The sequence below is a fragment of the Melanotaenia boesemani genome, chromosome 9 (genome assembly GCF_017639745.1).
Source record: "Melanotaenia boesemani isolate fMelBoe1 chromosome 9, fMelBoe1.pri, whole genome shotgun sequence".
Taxonomy (NCBI): Eukaryota; Metazoa; Chordata; class Actinopteri; order Atheriniformes; family Melanotaeniidae; genus Melanotaenia; species Melanotaenia boesemani.
In genome coordinates this window covers 14,843,686-14,864,675 of record NC_055690.1, presented here as the reverse complement: position 1 = coordinate 14,864,675, position 20,990 = coordinate 14,843,686, and the positions used below count along the sequence as shown (strand labels likewise).

The window sequence follows — 20,990 nt, the reverse complement described above, 5'->3', positions numbered from 1 at the left end:
AGAAATGTAGATGCATACATTTTTACCTTACAGGTGGTTCAGCACTCATTAGATGATCAGTGTATCTTTGCACCTTAAAGGTTTCACGAAAACTTCTTTTTAATGTGAAGTCTATACATTAAAAAGATCTGAGAAGTAAATTTACTCTTATTGCAATCAAACTTTCTGTGTGATGCAATTAAAATGTTTTTTTTTTTAATGGGGGGGCTTTTTTTATTTTTTTTATTTATCTAAGTATATTAAATTTAGGTTAAACCATAGTTGATGTGTTTTTATAATTTATTAATTAAATTACACTGTTGCTACTTTATGCTAAACTACAGCAATAACTGTTAGTGCTTTAATTAAAGTTACTGATAAAGTAATTATTTCTCACTTTATAAATAACCATTCACTGAATTTGATCAGGCATCTGCTGCTACTACCATAAATGTGTCACTGTTAAACATAATTTGAAAGGTGGCTGATGCTTAATAATTAGAGTAGTTGTCTATTAATCAGAATTATCTTTGGTTCAATCATCCACAATCCACACTGCTGCTTTTGGGTGATGTTCTGAATGCCACCTTGCTCTTGATCCAGTGTGTGTTTGGAGGGGATATATGCTCAATCTATGGTATAAAAAGTGATCTATGAATGTATGAGCTCTGGAGAACTGTGGTCTATATTGTAAAGTGCTTTGAGTGGTCAGAGCAGGAAAGTGTTGAATGAAGTTAATTCACTATTATTAAATTTAATATTGATAACGGATCCTATCAAGGTGATAATGTGCATCTAATCTCTTCATCCCACGTTAAACTTATTTTTACCACAAACATTTAGAGTAAAATAATGTTCCCTCAACTGCTGTACATATTTGTGAAAATTATTTACTCACTTAAATTATATTTCGAATACAGCATGAGATCTAAAGACCATAGAGTATTATTATTCATTATATTTTGAACTACTTTACTAATTTTTCTACATTTGTCTTGACACCTGGGGCTAAGTCACTTTACATGAACATTCAATCAATGCCGTTTTCATGGTCATTTTAGTCTTTATAGATTTTAAACTATTCAGCACCGGAGTATGTCCAAAAGTAGAGAAAAAGTCGGTGCTGATTTATGAGGCTCCCCTCCATCTCTGGTCCTGAGAGGCAGCAGTGGGCTTTTGCCGTGACGTTAAACCGTGACGCAGGTTCATCCTCCATCACTGGCCGAGCCCACTGACTGACAACACCACCCAGAAACCGAGCGAGTCCTCACGACTTATGGAAATATGTAGTTAGCTCGGACAGTTCAACATACTTCGACAGCTGGGGGTTTGGTGGAGTTGGTAAGTGGATATTCTTTACACTGACTTGATAAATTCGCCTTACTGAATCGCTTTAAATCTCCTGTTTGGAAACGCTAGCTAGCTTAAGCTAACATTAGCCTAGCAGAGAAGACGCTGATGATGGCGGATGATACCCGCTATTTCCAGCTGCAGGGATGGCATCTGATTTGTATAACTGTAATTGGGAATATAGACTGATTGAGAACTCAGTTTTAGTTAAGGTTAGTTGGATTAATCGAGAAGTATGCACTGAGCCTTCAATTCACTCTGCATTGGTGTCGATTATCTAAAACGAAAAAGGTCGTGTTGGCAATGGAAGGTGAAGCTGCTGAAGTACGTTTCTTATTCGTCGAACAATTCCAACAGTGTAAGAAAGTATACGCATAGCTAATCGACATATATAAATAAGAAGCAGACTTCAATCAAGGAGCAGTGACACTTGTTAATATATTTGACCAGCAGCTTCATTACATAATACAATGCACAATGGCCGTACTCAAGAATTATTAAACCATTGATCCAGATCCTGCTAAACATTGAGGGCATAATTAGCAAAATGAAATCTTTTATTTATTTATTGATTAAAAAGTTTGTTTGAATATAATGACCAAATATAAAATAAAAAAATAGACATAAAAAGAAAACCAAAAAAGAAAACACAAAAGTTCCAAAAGAGTGGGTGAAAGTACAAGCTTATCTAATCCTATGCCAGTAACTTAAAAAAAAAAAAAAAAAAAAAAAAAAAAAAAAAAAAAAAAAAAAAAAAAAATCATTATTCCATAATCACATTCATCATTAGCTATTAGGCTTTATATAATCTTATAATAAAACAATAGTAATCATAATAATAATCAGTAATCTGTATTTTCTTAAAGAGTACATTTTTGCCATGGAGTTATACAGTAATAATAATTGTACCAACAACAATAATGGTAATAATAATAGTGATACTATTATAGTAATCATACTATTATTATCGTTATTATGTTTATATAATCTATATGTTTACAATAGGTCATTACATCAGAGGAGTTATGCAGTAGTAATAATAATAATAACAATAATGAAAATACTACTTGGTCTATATAATACCTCTTCATTCCATACCATTTCTGTGCTGTTCTAGTACCATATCTTTATATGTTAATTTAAATATGTGGCTATGGGGGCATTGCCTGTGTTCCTCCCTCTGCCTTTTCCACAGTTTGACCCCACAAACATACACACGAAACCCTTTTTCTTGTTGTTCTCACCAAGTGCCCTTTAAATATTGTGTTCATTTGTAAATGATGCCCTCCATATTTGTGGCTGAATAGGTTTTCTATGTTGTATGGTAATAAGTTTCTGCTAGCTTTTTTGCACATGTTTTTTCAAATAACTTAAGGTCTTCTGTGCACCTGCAGAAATGTTGTTATAGCACAGGGCAGGATGCTTTGATAAGTTGTCTGCAGTGTTTCTATAACATCATATTGTATTAGCTTAGCTCACTTGAGCGAAGATCATTCTAAACAAAATAAAACAAAAAGAAATCCTCAGCTGCTTCATGCTACTCAAAATTGAAAACCAAACAGCTATGTAGAGGTCAGTAAGGCTGTTGTTATCCGTGTAATGGAAAAGCCCTATAAAGCATTCTTTCTCAGCCAACCTGAACCAGATACTGGTCCTGCTGCCAGTTTTAAGCTGGTTCCTCTTTAAATAATCGGTTTGCTTTTCTGAAAGCCAAAGAAAAACCACCACTGTCTCTCTGTAAACATCTGTTCCAACACTGCTCAAATTGTCCCTCTAGTGTGTTTCCTGCAACTCAGTATTTTAGTATTGCTTCTCTATGTGGAGCTTAGGGCAAGATTCACAAACACTGTGTCTATTTAAACATTGAACTGCAGGAAAAACAAGAGGAACAATAATTTCATTGACTTGCTTTCCTACATCAACATCGCAAGCATATTAAAGCTCCTTTTTTATTATTGTTCTCCTTAGCTTTGGGTCAGGTTGTTCACCAGAATCTCACTTTAGTGTAAGTGATTCTTCTTTGATCTAGATCAATAGAGAGTTGGTTTTATTAACATCTTTTTTGGGGCCAAGATCTGGCCAAATATTATCCATGTCAAAATAATTGACTGTCAATACTTCAGAACTTCTTTTTTTCCTGAGGTGAACTTTATGCTGCTCCCCTGCCAAACAAATGTGTCTCTCTTAAATAGTATTTACATAACAGGTTACAATTGTTTGGAGTTTGAAATGTGTGTAGAAATGATGAATCTACTTGTTTTCATGGCTAATAACTATGTACACTGTGCACTTTTTTGTTTTAATATTCAGGCTATTTGTTAGCATGCTGTTTATAAAAATACATTTCTATCTCTGTCTCCATCAGATTAGTTGCATGGAAAGGTACCATGGGGGGTCATGATGATGAAGATATGACATATGTTGTGAATAAACAAAAACAAGATGAGGAGCTACAAAACAAGCTGAATGATGGTAGCCACTGGTGCGACCAGGAGTCCACAGGCAACAATGCCAAATGGGTCAAAGAAGGCCAGAACCAGCTGCGGAAAGTAGCAGAAAACCATCAGGAACAGGACCATAACTGCAATATCAACCAGAATGGAAACAAGGAAGACTTTCCTTGCCAGAACATCACTCAGGAAGAACAGCAGGGAAATGAGGAGCAGACCAAGTCTCCCAAAATAGCAATGACCCCTGGCCTCAGTCAAGAGGAGTCAAAGAACATCCTTAATGAGCCACTACTGATTGACACTCTGGAGTCAACAGAGGAGAAAGATAAAGAGAGGGAAGAGGATGACAAGGAGAAGGAAAGTAAATCAGATGAGGAGACATCAAGTGGCACCAGAGGAGAAAAAGTGGCCGAGCAGAGTAATGTAGAGTCTCAAAGAGAAGGCGCTGTTGTGGGGAGAAATGCTTGCCTCCTCTTCTCCAACATGAATGGGACACCAAGTGATGAAGAGTCCAGCTGGCCTGTGCTGTGTCAGGACAACACAGCTGACAGCTCTCCTAATGGTAACAGAGGTAAATAGAAGGACATGGATTTAAATTTTAAGCCTCACAGTCCTTATTTGTTTCAACAGGAGTGAATTGGATACTGTATCTTAAAGGGACAGCAATTTAAGAAAGCTCATGTAGAGAAAGAAACGTTTTTAAAGATTTTAAAACAATTGAAGTAATGCCTTAAGTTTGAACAATGTCACTGTTTTTCATAGCTTTTTTATTTAAAAGTGGCTTAAAATAAAATACAAAGTAGAACCAGCTAAAGATATCTGTGGTTATCAGTAGTTTAATAAAAGACAACTAAGGATGGAAGAAGTATTTATTGTTCTGCAGTCGGTGGTGAACTCTCGGTATCTTCACATTTGATTGGCAGGAACTATACCTTAAAATAATATTTCAGTGTCAGTATACTCCCTTTTTACAGAACATTATTTTTGTACTGTTGGTGGTCAGGGTAGAGCTTTTATTCGCCATCATGGTTTCCCTCTGCCTTTTAGAGTCTTTCTGGGACTCCAGTGCTTTTGAGACAGACACAGACCTGCCTTCAGGATGGATGAGGGTGCGAGACACATCAGGCACATACTACTGGCATATTCCCACAGGCACCACCCAGTGGGAGCCTCCTTCACCCCTGGGTAAAGTTGGTGACTCAATGATGTCCTCCACTATGTCTTTGGAGACTACACCCTGTGAGGAACCTGAGGTGAGGTCTAACATTGACATCTTTATTTGAAGCAGACACTGAAATATGAGTTTATAGCTAAAAACAGATATTTCCACATTTTTCAGGAATCCTGGGCTCAGCTTTCTAGCACAGATGAAGGTGCTGGTGAGGGGGAACTTTGGAAGGTAAATCAAGCTAAGATTTAGATTAGAAATCCATTTAGTAGTCAACAAAATGTGTTAACATGTCTACCAGGGCTGCATACAATCACGTGAAAGAGAAAGTACACCCACTTTCAATTCTTGGGTGTAGTACATTAGGACGTGAAATCTTTATCTGGCCATATAGATAAGTTAAGATAAGTCCATCAACATTTTTTGCAATTTATAGTCCAATTAGCAAAAGGAGGCCCTGTGTTGCACACTCAATGCTATGCTTCATGGAAATGGTGAAACCATCACTTGCACTTGATTGTAGTATACAAGAAAGCTGCTATAATCAGATAATGAGGCAAGTTTGAAATAAAAAAATTAGTGTTTGTTTGCATGTCTTTGGTTTGTGTTATTTCAGTCAAACTGCACCACAATTAATGTGGAAGCAAACATGGCCTTTAAAAACTGTCTTGGGCTGCCTGTTTGGTACTTACCAGTGTTCACACGACAGTGTTGGAACTTAATTGAACAATTTGAACCAACTGACTAATAACACCAGGATTATCTTTAAACTAAACCTCTCAAACTTGAACACATCCTAAAACTTTACTTTCGGTGTGTTGAGTTTACTTCGTGTGAATAGTCAAGGCAACAAGTGCAGATTTGCCGTGTTTAACTCTTATTTGTGTTCAGGAGGAAGGAGAGGTTGCGTCTGATCAAAGTCTGAAGGAGTTTGAAGGAGCAACTCTGCGCTATGCATCTATCAACCTGAAGTATGTAACGTTAAATCTTTCTAATAAGCCAGTATTTAGTACATTGTCACCTGTTGTTATTCTTTTTATTTTCCCATGACACTTTTTAACTTTCTCTTTTGGCTCTGTAGTTACAATTGCTCCCAGTCTGAGGAAGAAGAGAAGCTTGCTCCACTGTGCACAGATTTAGAAACTAAGGTAAATATGTTGGATTTCTCTAATATTGTATAAATATTTAGGCCCCTATTTCACAAGCACTTATTTTTAGTAGTCAAAACAGCAGCTGGATGTGTCAGCTTCATGTTTATGTGATCATCCTGGTCATTTTTCTTTTAGTCACAACATCAATCTTGCTTAGCCTTCTAACATTTAGACCACATTTACAACATCACATTCACAAGTACACAAAAGTATTGTTGCTGTAGATCTTGGTTTGGCTTGTGGTCCGGTTTGCTGAGGAGTTTTACAGATCGCGTCATTAAATAGATTTGACTTGACTGGTCCACAGTTTTACAAACTATTACTTGATGCAATGCCTAAACCTTCTATCTCACAGTACCCAGCAAATAAAACAACAGAAAAATCATGCTAAATATTCTCTACTGCATTTTGGTCTTATTTGTGGTTGTATTGCACTTTTTCCTTTCTGCACACACCAGCAGATGGGAAGATGGGAAAAAGTTCACTTTGGTTTCTCCATCCCTGACCCGTGTGTCTGAAGGAAGCCACGTAGAACATAAATTATGAAAGTTACTAATGTTTGAAATACATAAAATCCTACGTCTGAAAAAGGCTTCAAGATCTCCAATTAAATGTGACAAATACTGCAATTGCAGGTCTGAATTGGTTTAAATGAAGATGGAAATTTCTCCATAATGTGTTTCTTCCTTTTACTTTCTAATCTGGCTTTAAAATAAAGCATAAAGATCTGTTTTTATGAGATGTAAGTAATACTTTCTGCAGCTTGTCTGGACATGTAGCCTAGTGTTTTCACTTGATGTTTTGTGGTTGTGTAAATGAAAAATAAGCAGGGCATTTTTTTTTAGTTTTTCTTTTCAATATATACAAGCATGGTGTTGTCAAAAGGAGGAAAAGAAGTAGCTAAACTGTTCTGTGAAAGTTTCTAACTTTTGCTAATATGCTGCACATTTGTACTTTCAGTGTTTTGCTGTGCGTTCTCTTGGCTGGGTAGAGATGTCTGAGGAGGATATGGCACCTGGCAAGAGTAGTGTTGCTGTCAACAACTGCATCAGGCAGCTGTCATATCACAAACACAACCTTCATGACACTGTTGGTATCTGGGGAGAGGTGAGGGGGTTTTATCGACTTGTGCAGACCCTTTTGTGACAGTCACTGTATTAACCTGTTAAACATTGATGCATTGGACTATCTGGTCCACCAATGTGGTTGTAACTGGTGGTTAATACAAACCACCATTAATCTGAAAGAGTTAATGGTTTCCTCAGCCAGTGGAAAGGTTTCACTTCTTAAATAGGTTTTCCTGATTCACATTGGCATTTAAAATTTAAGTTCTTTAAATAGTGAACCACCACATAATATCAGCAAGAATTACCTCCATTAGGTGAAGTGCGTTTATGATAACCTTGCATTTACTAAGTTTGTGTATGTGTCCCGACAGGGCAAAGACATGCTAATGGTCCTGGAGGATGACACCATGAAGCTAATTGACCCGCTGGGTCAGACTCTGCTCCACGCTCAGCCAATTGGCAGCATCCGTGTTTGGGGTGTTGGCAGAGACAACGGCAGGTCAGTATCCATAACGCCAGGTCAAAAGTAAGGTGCCAGAACTACATGTGATTTATTCATTCACCTTCCTACAGTAGCTTGGAACAAAGTGAGAACCGGAGGCTCTCTAATTATTCATTGGCCTCTAATATTTAATGCATGATTTTATTTATAATTTTCTTTATTTAATTTTTTTCTGTTTGTGACATCTTTAATTTAATGAGGAAAAAAATCACATTGTTTTTACTCAATTTGTGTAAGGTGCTTAATGTTGTGTTGGCCTGTCAAGGGACTGAAGATGGAAATTAGCTTTGCCATAATCTCGCATAATTTACATTTGACGTTTGATATGCAATGTTTGTTTTTTTTAATATAATTTAAATTGAAACTTTTTTTTTAGTGAGTTGATCTAAATTGTAAATTAAATATCTTTTATTTACATGTATCTTAACTGAGTTATTACTTATGATGGTGTAAATGCTAACTTTGGATGTTTTTTGGTAACCTACTTGACTTCTCAGGTCAGTTTTGTTTCCTGTTTTTTTTAATATGTTGCCATTGGGCTGTTAGTCAGAATTTACTGGTGGATTTAAAATGTATAAAATTTGCTACAGCAAGTGGTCTGTTGTTGTTTGAAATGCTACTGCTGCCCTCTGCTGGATTATTAGTAGCACTGCAGACATAGATTGTTCTAACTGTGCTGTTCTTTCTTTCATGCTGCATTTTTCATCATATACAGGGAAAGGTAAAATTGTGTTTGTGCTGTTTGCCACTGTGCTTGTGAGTGTATCTGTGTGTGTTACATGCACATAAACATATTTATTTAAAACCACACATTTAAGCTGTGTAAACAACTTAAATAAGTGAATGTGACCTTTTCCATTTGATTTTCACCTGCAGGGATTTTGCTTATGTGGCTCGAGACAACCTGACCCAAGTTCTGAAGTGTCATGTTTTCCGTTGTGACTCTCCTGCCAAGAATATTGCTACTAGCTTACATGAGATGTGCTCAAAGGTCAGTCCTCATTGAAATTAATTTGGCCTCATAATGAATTCTTAATGGCTCCCTTCCTTGAAATTCACATACTGCCTTCGTGGTATTTTATTTCAGATAATGATGGAAAGAAAGGCAACCAAACCAGGGGTGAGCCGACTCAACTCTGACCCAAGTAAACCTTTGGTCATCCCAGTTGAAGGTAAGAAGTGTATCTTTAGACATTTTAAATATCGTCCTATTGCGAGTCTAAAACCAGATGCCGTAATGTGTCCTACTTTCTTTACAGAGTTTCCTGCTCCAAAAAATGAACTCTTCCAACGCTTCCATGTTTATTACCTTGGTTGTGAGTCTGTGTCTAGACCAGTTGGTAAGAAATGTCTCGATTTTTCAGACATCATTATAATGACAGTATTTTATATTAACTCTGTTGTTAATGCAATGAATCATATTTTGTGTGTGTCTGACAGGAATGGAAATAATCAATGAAGCATTAGAAGCGGCAATAAATGGCAAAGACAAAAATGACTGGACTCCTGTCTCTGTAAATGTTGCACCAGCCACCCTCACCATACTTTCAAGACAGGTAAGAGAAAAACAAACTCCACATGACAGCATTATTTATGATATTAAAACGTTTAAGGATGGTATTTATATGTAACATTTTCTTCATGTCCTCAGTTTTAGTTAAAAGTCTAGTTAACTTAATTTTTATAATTTTCAGTCAGTTTTTACTTCTTTAGATGCACATGTTGCTTCTGAATTTAATCATTGAGACATTTTAGTAATGTGTTTATTACAGCTCAACTTTTTTTTTTTTTTATTATTACTTCTGTTAATACTTCTACCTCTAGGAGGAGGAGGTACTGTCAGAGTGTAGGGTCCGTTTCCTGTCTTTCATGGGTGTGGGGAAGGATGTCCACACCTTCGCTTTCATCATGGCGGAGGGTCCTCGAGACTTCAGCTGTCACATGTTTTGGTGTGAGCCCAACGCTGCCAGTCTGAGTGAAGCTGTGCAGGCTGCCTGCATGGTGAGTTATAAAAGCAAATGCATGTGATGATGGACTAACAGATAAATAATCCTACTTTATGATGACATTCTGTTACAAGTTACATCCATCCTAAGAGTCAAAAACTAGTTTGACACTGAATTAGTTTACTTTCAGGAGCCAGCGTTTAGTCTGCTGCCTGTGAAATCATTTATGTGGGGTGTCTGTGTGTTGTTAATTTTTCCAGCTCCGCTACCAGAAATGTTTGGATGCACGTCCACCCAGTCTGGCCTCCTGCCTGCCCACTCCTCCTACTGACTCTGTGGCTCGACGGGTCAAGAAGGGGGTGCAGAGTCTGCTGGGCAGCTTTAAGAGCTACAGGTCAGGTTCTCAATCCCCATGAGATGGAGCGAGGATGATCCACAGTCCATTAAACACTAGGTCCATCACAGCAGCCCCTTCTCACTCGTGCTCATTATCCTGCCACAGTTTAGCCTTACCACTGTTTTTCTTGTCTAGTCACTAATCTGATGTTTTGAATAGTTTGTGGGGGAAATATGTGTCAGAAAAGATGAAAGTATTTCATCTTTGTTTTTTGTTTTTTTATGTTGTACAAGAATTTCCAGCTCATCTCTGAACAGAAGAACCCTTCCATCAAATGTTTTCTTGCCTTGTTTCTGTGAGTCTGTTTTAAATTTTGTGTTTTAACAGAAACAATGCGATGAATGTTGGACATGGATGTAATAAGTTTTACATGCCGACACAAGAGTTTGTTTAAAAGAGAGGTTGATGGGTTCCCTCATAGAAATGCTCTCATCAGCTTATCATCATCAGTGCAATTATCATCTCTAACACTCCTCCTTTTCTGTTGTCTGCTATAGGAACATATTTAATCCAGTCATACGTCAGTGTAAAGTTTCACAGATTTTTTTTTTTCTTTCAAGCACACCGCACCTCTCTCTACCACCTTGGGTTGTAATGCAAGCACTGTAGGCGTGTGCAATTTTCTGTTCCTGATTATCCCAAACAATGTAATTTAGTCTTCCAAAGAGCTGTATGGTCATCTATCACATTTTGAGCAAACACTGGTTTGAGTGTAGTGTGTTCTCATTCATTCTGCATGAACATTTGCAAGTTCAGTGCTAGTGTGCAATAACCAGACGTTTCAGTATGATGTGGTGATGAGATGATTTACCATGTGATTATTTCACTTTACGGAGCGAGTCTGAATAGATTGGGTGTGAGGCTAATGGAACAACAGAGCCATGTTTAAAAAAATCATATTATGACAGAAATGACAGTAATAAAAATACTCTGGGTTTTCTGGCAGACGTTTACCACCAACAACTCCTGAACAGTACTGTAGAAACTCACCACAAGCTGCATGTTTTGATAGCTTAGAGTTTTTGCTGCCTGCAGCAGTTTAGCGCTTAAGAGCCATCAATGTATCCTGTAAACTCTTTGTGTTTCTGTATGAAAGGAGGAGGCTAGAGCTGGTGTGTTGTTTTTGTGTTACCTAGGCATGTCTCTCTAGTTGGTGTTTATCATAAGCTAGAAGTAGAAAGTTAGACTTCCTGTCACCTCTTTCAGACTCAAAAGATGAGAGCAGGTCAGTGTCTGTATTTACCGTTTGTGTAAATGAGAAACCTAGAAATGATTTTTCCAGTGGATTATATTTTAAATTCCTTTTTCCTTGTCCACATTTTGACTTGTGTGGGCCCCGGCCTCTCCAGTTAACGTATTTTTTATTGTTTCCACACACTACAATGTACACAAATGAGATGATTTTCACATTAACTCGTTAGATTTAGTTTTTATAAAGAATACACTAATAGCCAAGTTGTATTTTATCTTTGTGTCTGTTGTCAGTGATCAATACTGTATGTAGCACAATAGTAATGGTCATTTCAAATATAATAGATGCAGTTTGTAAGACGTTTTGGAAATTTGATCACATTTGTTTTAAATAAAGGTAATTATTCAAATAAGTGAAAAGAATATAAAAAATATGTCGATTTTCTTTTTTCTCTCAACATTTTGGAGCATAACAGTTGACATCTCTGGCCTAAGACAAAGGCATAAAATAACAATATTATCAGCATTAAAGCAGTAGCTTTTAGTCTGTTGAAAAATAAGTATTTGAGATCATTTCTGTTTACAAAAAATCTCTGAACAGGAGTGCCAAAAGATAACATTCAGAGAAGTTTAGGACAATGTGGAAAATGGATCTGTGACGATCCAGATTTCTTAAAAATTTAAAGTCGTGACTCCAAAACTCTTACCAACTGCTTCTGTAGGTGTAGGATATAACACTAAAGAAAATGAAACTGCATTGACTCATATTACTGCCTTGTCACTTATGTGTCACTTGGAATTATTGTGCTTTTCCTCCTACAACAATTGCTGTGTTCATTCAGTGGCAACACTAAAGCCGGTTGAGTTAAAGAACATTAGCAGATTAATTTATTTCCCTTCATGTAAATTAGGTGTATAAAATGTATGTATATAAAAGTCACTGCACAATAAATGTGAACATATCATAAGTCTTCATCTTGTGGTCTTTTGATATTAGTTAATATGGCTGTGTGGCTCTGCAGAGATTGGTTTCCAAAGGGCAGGTCTGGACCTTGTAGCCTGAAAAGGTCTTCTTTGGTTTCTGGTTGTGGGAGCACTGGATTTTTTTTTCATTTCCTATCAGTGGTTTTATCTGTCATACGTACATTTTTCATTAAAATGTAAAAAAGCTCCACACAAGCTGTCTGGCCCTTTTTAATATATAACAAAGCTTGTTTCACCATAAGCTTTGGCGCAGTGCATTCACAAAGGATGTAAAACGCCCACCTTCCCCCCTCCCAGAGTCACCTGCTCCGCTCATATCAGCACTGCTGCCCCCACCTGGAGAGTTAAAAAAGGGATGGGTGGGGCCGGTTATTGTTTCCCTAAGAGATGGATTTGGAGATGAAACGTGCACATCAAGTGGTAGCCACAGCAGAAGTAGACTAGTAATAATAGGCTCCACACCTCCACATGAATACCTGTGCGGCTCTGTCAGCGGGATGCTGGAGCTGTGGGACGGATCAAGGCTGTGGCTGCAGTCATTTCTGTTTGAAGAGGCAGATTAGTACGCTGGCGATGGGTGACCAATTGGCTCCTGTTTGTATAGATCAAAGTTTCTTAGAACTAAAACTATGAAACAAGTCAGATATGGTTTAGGTTACTCCACAGGACACTGCTTGGACTTCATATGTGAGGAATTTTACCTCTAGACAGGTTAAAACCCCCCATTTACACCGAGTCTCCTGTTGCTCTGAACTGATCACTTGAAACATTTAATCAATTTTTGCAGACATTTAAAACTATTTGCATCTTCCAAGGTCTGAAAGTAACTCTCTGGTCTGTGTCCTTTGTTTCTGTTTCATCCACACATCATCTGCACATTTCTTTTTCTATGTTTCGCCAGTTAAATGCAATATTAGTGTTTTTTTTTCTCTCTCTCTTTCTCTCTCTTGTGCCTGTTTTTGATTAGATGCCTGAACTGATATCCATCATGTTCTGTTTTGTTTTACAGGCATTATGTTGGTGCAGCTTCCCAGTCATGCAGGTCACGATAATCCTAAATCCAGTTACTTTCTATTCAAGCTTTTAGTTCTGCTGATTCTATGACTTCCTAATTGTCAATCTAACCAATCTAATCCCTTAACACATTCACAGTAATCCTAATTTGAAGAGTTTAAATGTTTCTGAATCATCACCATGATGTTAATAATTATATTTTAGATAATGATGTCACAGCTTTTGGAAAGATATCTTTGACTTCAACATATTTGATTGGTTAAGTTATAATAAACTGTGTTGTGTGTAATAACAGCATTTTGCCTGCTGAACAGTAGGGTGTTCATGTGAGTAGCATGTTGACATGCTCAGGTTAGCATATATCAAAAAGCTGTTGTGGCAAAGTATAACCTTAGAGAGCAAGCATGATTGCACACTCTTATCTTAACATGTGCAATTTACAGATTCTGAGCAGGTCGGGGCTGTTGAAGTGTGTCATACTGGGGGGAAAGGTGTGCACAAACCAGGGATATTTCCAACATTTTGCTTTCCCTGCTACATATTATTGGCAGGAGTGCTTGAAAATGTTTTATTTATTTATTTATTTTATTTATTTACTTTTTTTTTATTTTGCGTGTGTGTGTGTGTTCTGCATAAATGTTTTCTTTCAATGAAGCTACAGAAACAGAAGCTCCAGAAATGTAGCTGATGTGTGTGTCTCCCTTGCTTGTATCAGGAAGAAAAGGCAAACACAGGGGTAGATATAGGGGAATTGTGTCTGCCTCATTAGTGTGTGAAACTAAGCAAAACCTGCAGCTGTACTTTGGTTGTTGGGTTATTCCTAATGCAAAACATAGTAGCTGTGGAAATCCTTGAATATACCTGGATTATGAATGTGCAACGGTAGCATATTTACAGACATCCATGTCCCAAATCCTTTTGTCTTCTTGGTATTTTTTGCTGCATGTTATTACCCTGCTGTGTGTGTGCATGTATCTCTGAAGCCAGATTTATGCACTCCCATATTTGCTCAGTGTCAATCACAATTTACATCAGTCTGCCCTTGGAGAAAGTAATCACAATTATAATTATTCTTATATCCTAATTATGCATATGGCATTTGTTTAATGGAGATTTATTTTGAGTAATGAATGTGTAGTCTTGTGGAACATTGCTTTTCCTCTTTGGTGTGGAGGAGAGGAGTTGTGCCTCCTCTGCTGGGCTCTTCAATCTAATCACTAATCTGAAGCAAGATAAAAGGAGCTGGTGCAAGCTTCCTCTTCAACCTGGTATCGAGTTCTGAGAGAGCTGATGGAAATCCCTGCAGGCCACAGACTTTCCAACTGATTCATATTGCTCAAAAGCACCTCTTTGTACGGAGATTCTCATATCTATGCAGCCTTATTTTATTTATTTTTTTCTTTTAACAGTGCTTACCCACCGAGATTTTAATGCCTTTTTATTTTTTTTTGTTACCCACTCCTGAGCTCTGTGGAGTTCTGGGCTTCTTGATATTCAGCAATGACACTGATGAGTACCAGGCTTTGGTCAGGGCCACAACAAATCAAACATGGCCACAGGCGATGTGTGCAGGCACAGAGTTGGATCAACTACAAAGAAAAAACAAACCAGAGGATAACATGTTTATGCTACATCTTTAGGGGCGACTGGAACAAAATAATTCTTGTTCCTACCTTCAAATTCTGCAGTAATACACGATGAGACACATGACACAGATGCAAGACACACAGTGGTACAGTCTCTGTTAATGCTCTGAGCCATTCATTTTGGGATTAATCAGTTGGATCTCAAAATGTCCAGTAATTCAAAACAGTGATTGCTTTGCCAGTGGGAGCAAGCAGCAGTCCACCGATGTCTGGATAATCGTTACGCCAGTGGTCCTCTGGCGATTCCAACAGCTCAGTGGTTGCTCAGTTACAGTTCAGTACACACCAATCTAACAGAAACCACAGCCTTTGCTGGCTCTGAAGCAGCATGTGATGCATGACAACATCAGCCTCAGACCATAACCTAAACTAATATGTGTACTCCAAAACACATCTCACATTTTAAGACTTATTCATTTCAAATTAACACAACGCAGTGCAGCTCTTTAACTATTAAAGTTATATATTTATGCCTGTAATAGTTTAATGTTTATTGGGAGTAGAATCTGTGCATTAGAATTATACTGAAAGAAATAAAATCTCAGGCGCCTTTTAATGTTGCACAAATTTTTATTTCTGTGGCGCCTCATCCAGCATCATGTTCATTTCTATTAATATGTTATATTTAATAATAGAGTAATCACTATGAAGAATAACAACTGTCACCCTGGAAGTAAAGGGTCTTCATATTACCTGCACTTCCTTGTCAGTGGAAGCTTTAATCATTAAACATGAGATGATGGACAGCAGCACATTCATATTAATACTATGAGATGATTGGGGTTTGTTGAGCTGTGATGTTCAGTGATTGGAGATGGTAGAAAACGACATGTCTCATTATGCAAAGTGATGAGCGTGTTACGATGGTTGTTATAGAGCCTGTTCTAAATGCTCCCGTGTTTTCAGAAAGTAAAACAATAAATTTCATAATCATTTTAAGTTCCAACATAGAGTATCTAAACCTGATTTTTTTCTGATGTAGAGTATCCATGTGTTTACAAGCATCTCTCCTGCAGCAGACAGAAGTCCTGATGATGAGCTGAATTGTAAGTTACTCAGACGAGAACCACAAGAAGTCAAATTGTTTGATACCTAAAACAACCCAAATCTGAAAAATGTTCATGAAATCTGTTGTCATCTGCCAAAGATGTTCAAACTAAGTTTCCACCAATCCCCATAACCTCCTGGGGTTATATGCTGTTAGCTTTTTCTTTGTTTTTTAAACTGTCTGCAAGTTTGTCATCATTTGTTAAATTTAAAATCATTTAAAATCCTTTTCTGCATGGGTGGGAAGAGATGTAGATAGAAACATTTGCACCTTTAACTGCATGTTAGGCCACAATGAAGGTGCAACAATGCTACCTTGATCATGAAGTGCGTAAAGGACTACAAGTATCGTTACAGCTTAATGTGGTTCGGATGACCCTTACAGCAGTAGGAAATGCCATAAAGTGGGTTTTGATTGCAAATGGAAACATTTATTTTTTATTTTCATTTGTTTTGTATCTATATTTGTTAACAGCATGACTAACATGAAATATATAACATCCAAAATATGACACCTGGTCATAGAGTCCTCGGGTTATTAAGAAAATAACTCAACCTTTTTGCTCACTTAAATTCTCCACACAGATATAAACAGTTTATTGTAATTATAAACAGTGGGATTAATGTACCTGCTTTCCAGCTTGCTCTCTTGTGAGTCTCCACCAATCTGATGTCTAAAGCCATCCCAAGGCATCCTGCCACAAATTGCATTGTTACTTTGCAAATTTGTTCAAGCAATCAACTCAATCTCACTTGAGGTACCAGTCTGACAACAGGAATGATTAGAATCCTGGCTGGCTCGCTGCTTGTCACTGGGGACCGAGATGAGAGAGGAATTACAATGAAGCCTGAAATTGCATGTTATTGTTACCTCCCTGTGTTCCTGTCCTCTTTTCTCCATCCACCCTTTTCCTCATCCTTATGTCTGTCCCTTCTATTCTATCCTTCGGAGATGTGGAAACAAGGTGTGACCGTCGGAGACAAAGCCAAAAGGGCAATTGTCTTGGATGGGAGACTAGAAATAGCTCCTGTCCTGTCTTTTATTGCAGAGCAGACCTGCTATCAGTCGAGTGTAAAAACCTCTGATTTGGGAGATAAAATATGCAAAGTAAGCTTAGGTGAAAATGTGTTGGCGGTTTAGCGCAGATGGCCATTTCTCTAACAGAGGTGATCAGGATGTGGTGAAAAAGAGCACATCTTTTCAAGTTTTCAAGAAGTTTTGTCAGGTCCCCTTCAAGGTTTGGATGAAATACATTAAAATGACCTCAGGAACTGTTGCCAAATGCAGAGGGCAGAGGCAGAGGGCTCTCGACTTGCTTTATATTTATCAGTCTCTCCTCACGCGATGCTTTCAATAGGAGGGTAGTGGGGGTGAAATGACCTGACGGGAGCTGAGGGGAGGAGAAGCAGGCTGTTGATTCTCATTTCAGCGCTCTCATCTCCCAGCAGGATTGTCTGAGACATAGATAAATACTGCCAGCACTGCGATTTATAAGCTGTGCAGCAGACACAATTTCACCCATTACCTGACTGACTCAAAAGTCCAGCACGCTTCAGTCCCCTGCATACAGAGTGCCATGATTTTAGCTGCTTTCACCATTCTTCTTACCTCCCCTTTAGTTTTCCTCTATTTCTCTCCTCTCAATATGACGGGGGGGCGGGGGGGGGGGGGGGGGGGTTGGGGGTCTTATTTTATAAGATATATATAAAAAAGGTACAATTTTTATATTATCTTTGTTAATTTTGAAATGTGTTTTCTGTCATTGTGTCGTTTTTTTTGTAATAATAACTGTTGTTTTCTAACGGTTTTGTGTCTTGCGGCACTCCTGTGCCACAGTGAATCAATGTATTGAAAAGGAAGCAGATGTTTTTTCTTTTGCTTTTTCTTTTTTCTTTTGTTTATTTTCGCTAACTTTTGTGCGAAACAATCAAATCCTTAAACAATTGTCTTTCCTTAAGATTTTTTTTCTTTTTGCCCTGGGCCTGTACTTTTTACGTGTCTGCTTGAAAATTGCCTAAACATAATGAAACAACCACATCTTTGAAACCACAAAGTCTATTTAAAATACTTTTAGAGTCATAGTATAGGATGATGTTAACCAATCAAGCAGAACTTTTCAGTTTTTTTCTTTTAGTTAACCATCTTTTGTGCAAACAATCAAATCCTTCAACAATTTAAAGAATTTTCTTCCCTTAATGAGGCAATATGTAACTTTGGCAGATTTTCTCTATCAGCAGCTAATTAGGCATTCATCTGGCATCCTATTTGTTCTTTAAACTCTCTCCAGCGAATGAGAATCACTCCTATGTTGACTCGTCTTATCTCTTGCTCTGCCCCTTTTTCTCTTTCTTTTCCTCTCTTCCTCTGATGATGTCCTCTAGGTTTTCTTTACTGAATCAGCCATGGTGCATGTTCACAACAGTTGATATCCAGTTGCTGGTGTGTGACATGGAAACTCAGCTGTAATGTGATGCTCCAGGCTGGAATCCAAAATTGCAGATGTAGTTCAAAATGAGCCAAAAACATATTTTTTAGGTCAGAAAGTTACATAGTGCTACTTTTAAGTGTGTATCTTTTTCTTTCCTCTAGCAGCAGCTTTACTTTCTCCTTATTGTACAGTTAAAAGGCCATTTCACCCAGATCACAAAAATGTTTTTCTTATCAACGCTGACAGACCTTTATTCTTATATTAGCCTCTTAGTTATAACTTATCTGCTGCCATGGCAGTAAAATTGAGCTAAATTATTGCTATTATTAAAAAGAAATGTTTAAATGATGCAAACTAACCCTTTAAAACAACTTTCTGATCATTCTGAAAGGTCTTATCAACACTAATGTTGGGAAACAATTAACTTTAGCTTTTCAATTTGAACCTTTTAGATCTTTAAATACTTTTACACTATTTCAGTGCTTTGCTTCTAATACATAGCTGTGTTCTTGATAATTTGTTGTATATGTTGAGGTAAGTTTAACTTGACTTTTTTAAGTGTTTGTCTCCAGATCTATTAAATCCACATGTTTTAAGAATATGCACAAGCAGTTTTTTTCTTTAGGAAGTTACTTGGACTTTTTTCAATGCAGGATCTATTGCATATTTATTACCTGCCTTTAAAACATTTGCATCTTCCGTTGGAATGAAAAGGTTTAGTGCTGACAGACTCAAATTGATCTAACAAGATGAAAAATAGATCTTTCGACAACTGGGAAAATATAAATAAAATCTAAATTAGAAGCACTGTTTGCTTCTAATCCTAGTTTTATATTACAGTGATAGAACAGAACAAACATACCTGAGCTTGTTGACTTGCTGCTTTTTTGCTCCACAGTCTTGTTACGTGATCTTAAATTAAAATATGTAACTGCATTAAATTATTTGGTGACAAAAGCTGTGAACACAGACTTTTCTGTAAGCTATTTTGTTTTCAGATGTATTAGAAAACAGAGTTTGTCCTCCCCATTCTCATTCAAAGTCAAATGACTCTTTCAAGGCCTGCCAGAAATACAGGTTAATTGTTCTGGATGGCTGGATCACTTCCACGTAGTTCATCCAATTTCCATTTAAATTGAGCTATCGGAGCGTGACACGGGCAACGCTTGGCTTTACTCTGTTGCAGACAAGCGACACCACCACACTGCTGGATGTAGAGAAACCTGTTTACAGGTCATACTGGTAACTCTCAAGTGGCTCACAACAAAATAAACGCAGACACACACCTTGCTGGTTCTCTCTGTAGGGCTTTAAAAAAGAGCAGAAAGAGCCTCATATAGTCGAAGTGGTCAAGTATGTATACATTACTAAAGGATCAGTCTCCTGTTATTACCTGAACCATAAAGAACAAGGTGATCCTGATTTTGTCCTTTATCATTTCATTGGTGACGTTCAGAGGCTTGTGCTCATTTAGCTTAAAATGTTAGTAACATGCAGGATTAATACAACAATATTTATCAAACAGGTTAACTGTCAACAAGAGCACCCCACTGTTCTTAATCACAGCTGTTGATTTAAGGCTCGAGTTTCCTCCTCTTTTATAAATTGTGAGCCCTAATGAGCCATGATTGTTTCCTCCCTCTGTCCTTGTGTGGGGTTTTTTTTTCTTACAAATTATAAAATCAAAGCAGCATATTTAATTTTGAAGATGTTGACAAATTAACTAGAAGCAAATGAGTCATTCTGAGGTTTCTAAACATAATAATAATAATAATAAAAACTTCCTTTTAAATTTCAGAGGCCAAATATGTATGTATGTATGTGTCAACTACAGGTCTCCTCTGTTTCTTCATGTTTCTTTTCTCCCTGTACTTGAAGTTGACACCTTCCCTCTCCTAACTTCACATTTACATGAGATATGGTGTCGCAAGTCACAAATTTATTCTGTCAAGTGACAGTTCAGCCTTAATCTTCCACTCAAACTCAGATTTTTTATCAGCGCTCTTAATGATGGTGTCAAGGGCTGCTCTAAACATTTTGTGAATTAATCAAGGAAAAGGATGAAAAGTTAAAGGTGACGAGTCAGCATTTAATGGGATGAAACCTGCAAAGAGCCTCTAAACTGAAGTTTTCTGAGAAAAAGGCCAAGAATTAGGACTAAATGCAGTCATTACGTATTTGTTGAAACTCAAAATCTATTCATACAAAATACAAAATGACAGAAAACTAATTTGTATACACATACAATCCCTTAACCGTCCTAGACTCGTTTTGTGCTGTTCATTAACATAATAAAAAAATTCTAATCTAATAAAAAATGGCAGTTGCAAGTGATGAACAGTATCACCTTGCTCAACCACATGAACCAAAACTAAAAACATGATAAATATATTTTATTAAAAAAGCGTACCCTCTACTGATTTCTTCTGCATTTCTATTTATCTCTCTTAAATAGCAGCTCTTTGAATAAAACTAACATAAAACCAGGCAAATCTATCCAAACTAAACAAAAATTCAGTCTGGTAATGATAAGCAAAACCTGCCCGCTTAGTTTCAAAATTCAAACCAATGACATCTGATTATTTGCAACTCTGTTCAATCAATTCATACTTTTCAGTAGCATGACGTTAAAAGGTTTCAAATCACATCTCATTTATAAACACTTTTCA

At 37.2% G+C, this 20,990-nt stretch overlaps 1 protein-coding gene across 2 annotated transcripts; it reads left to right on the top strand.

Annotated features, from left to right (window-relative positions):
* Positions 1 to 1,173: 1,173 nt before the first annotated feature.
* apbb1 (amyloid beta (A4) precursor protein-binding, family B, member 1 (Fe65)) lies at positions 1,174 to 12,169 on the top strand. Of its 2 annotated transcripts, XM_041994754.1 has the most exons (15): positions 1,174 to 1,320; positions 3,695 to 4,350; positions 4,827 to 5,032; positions 5,119 to 5,178; positions 5,839 to 5,918; positions 6,029 to 6,095; positions 7,059 to 7,205; positions 7,537 to 7,664; positions 8,383 to 8,388; positions 8,544 to 8,658; positions 8,755 to 8,839; positions 8,927 to 9,007; positions 9,108 to 9,223; positions 9,492 to 9,668; positions 9,874 to 12,169. In XM_041994754.1, exons 2-15 carry the CDS (start codon positions 3,717 to 3,719, stop codon positions 10,027 to 10,029), a joined length of 2,058 nt encoding a protein of 685 aa, XP_041850688.1. In that variant the 5' UTR covers positions 1,174 to 1,320; positions 3,695 to 3,716; the 3' UTR covers positions 10,030 to 12,169. The 2 variants fall into 2 exon arrangements, with proteins under 2 accessions (XP_041850688.1, XP_041850690.1); XM_041994756.1 differs by lacking the exon at positions 8,383 to 8,388.
* The last annotated feature ends 8,821 nt before the right edge of the window (positions 12,170 to 20,990 follow it).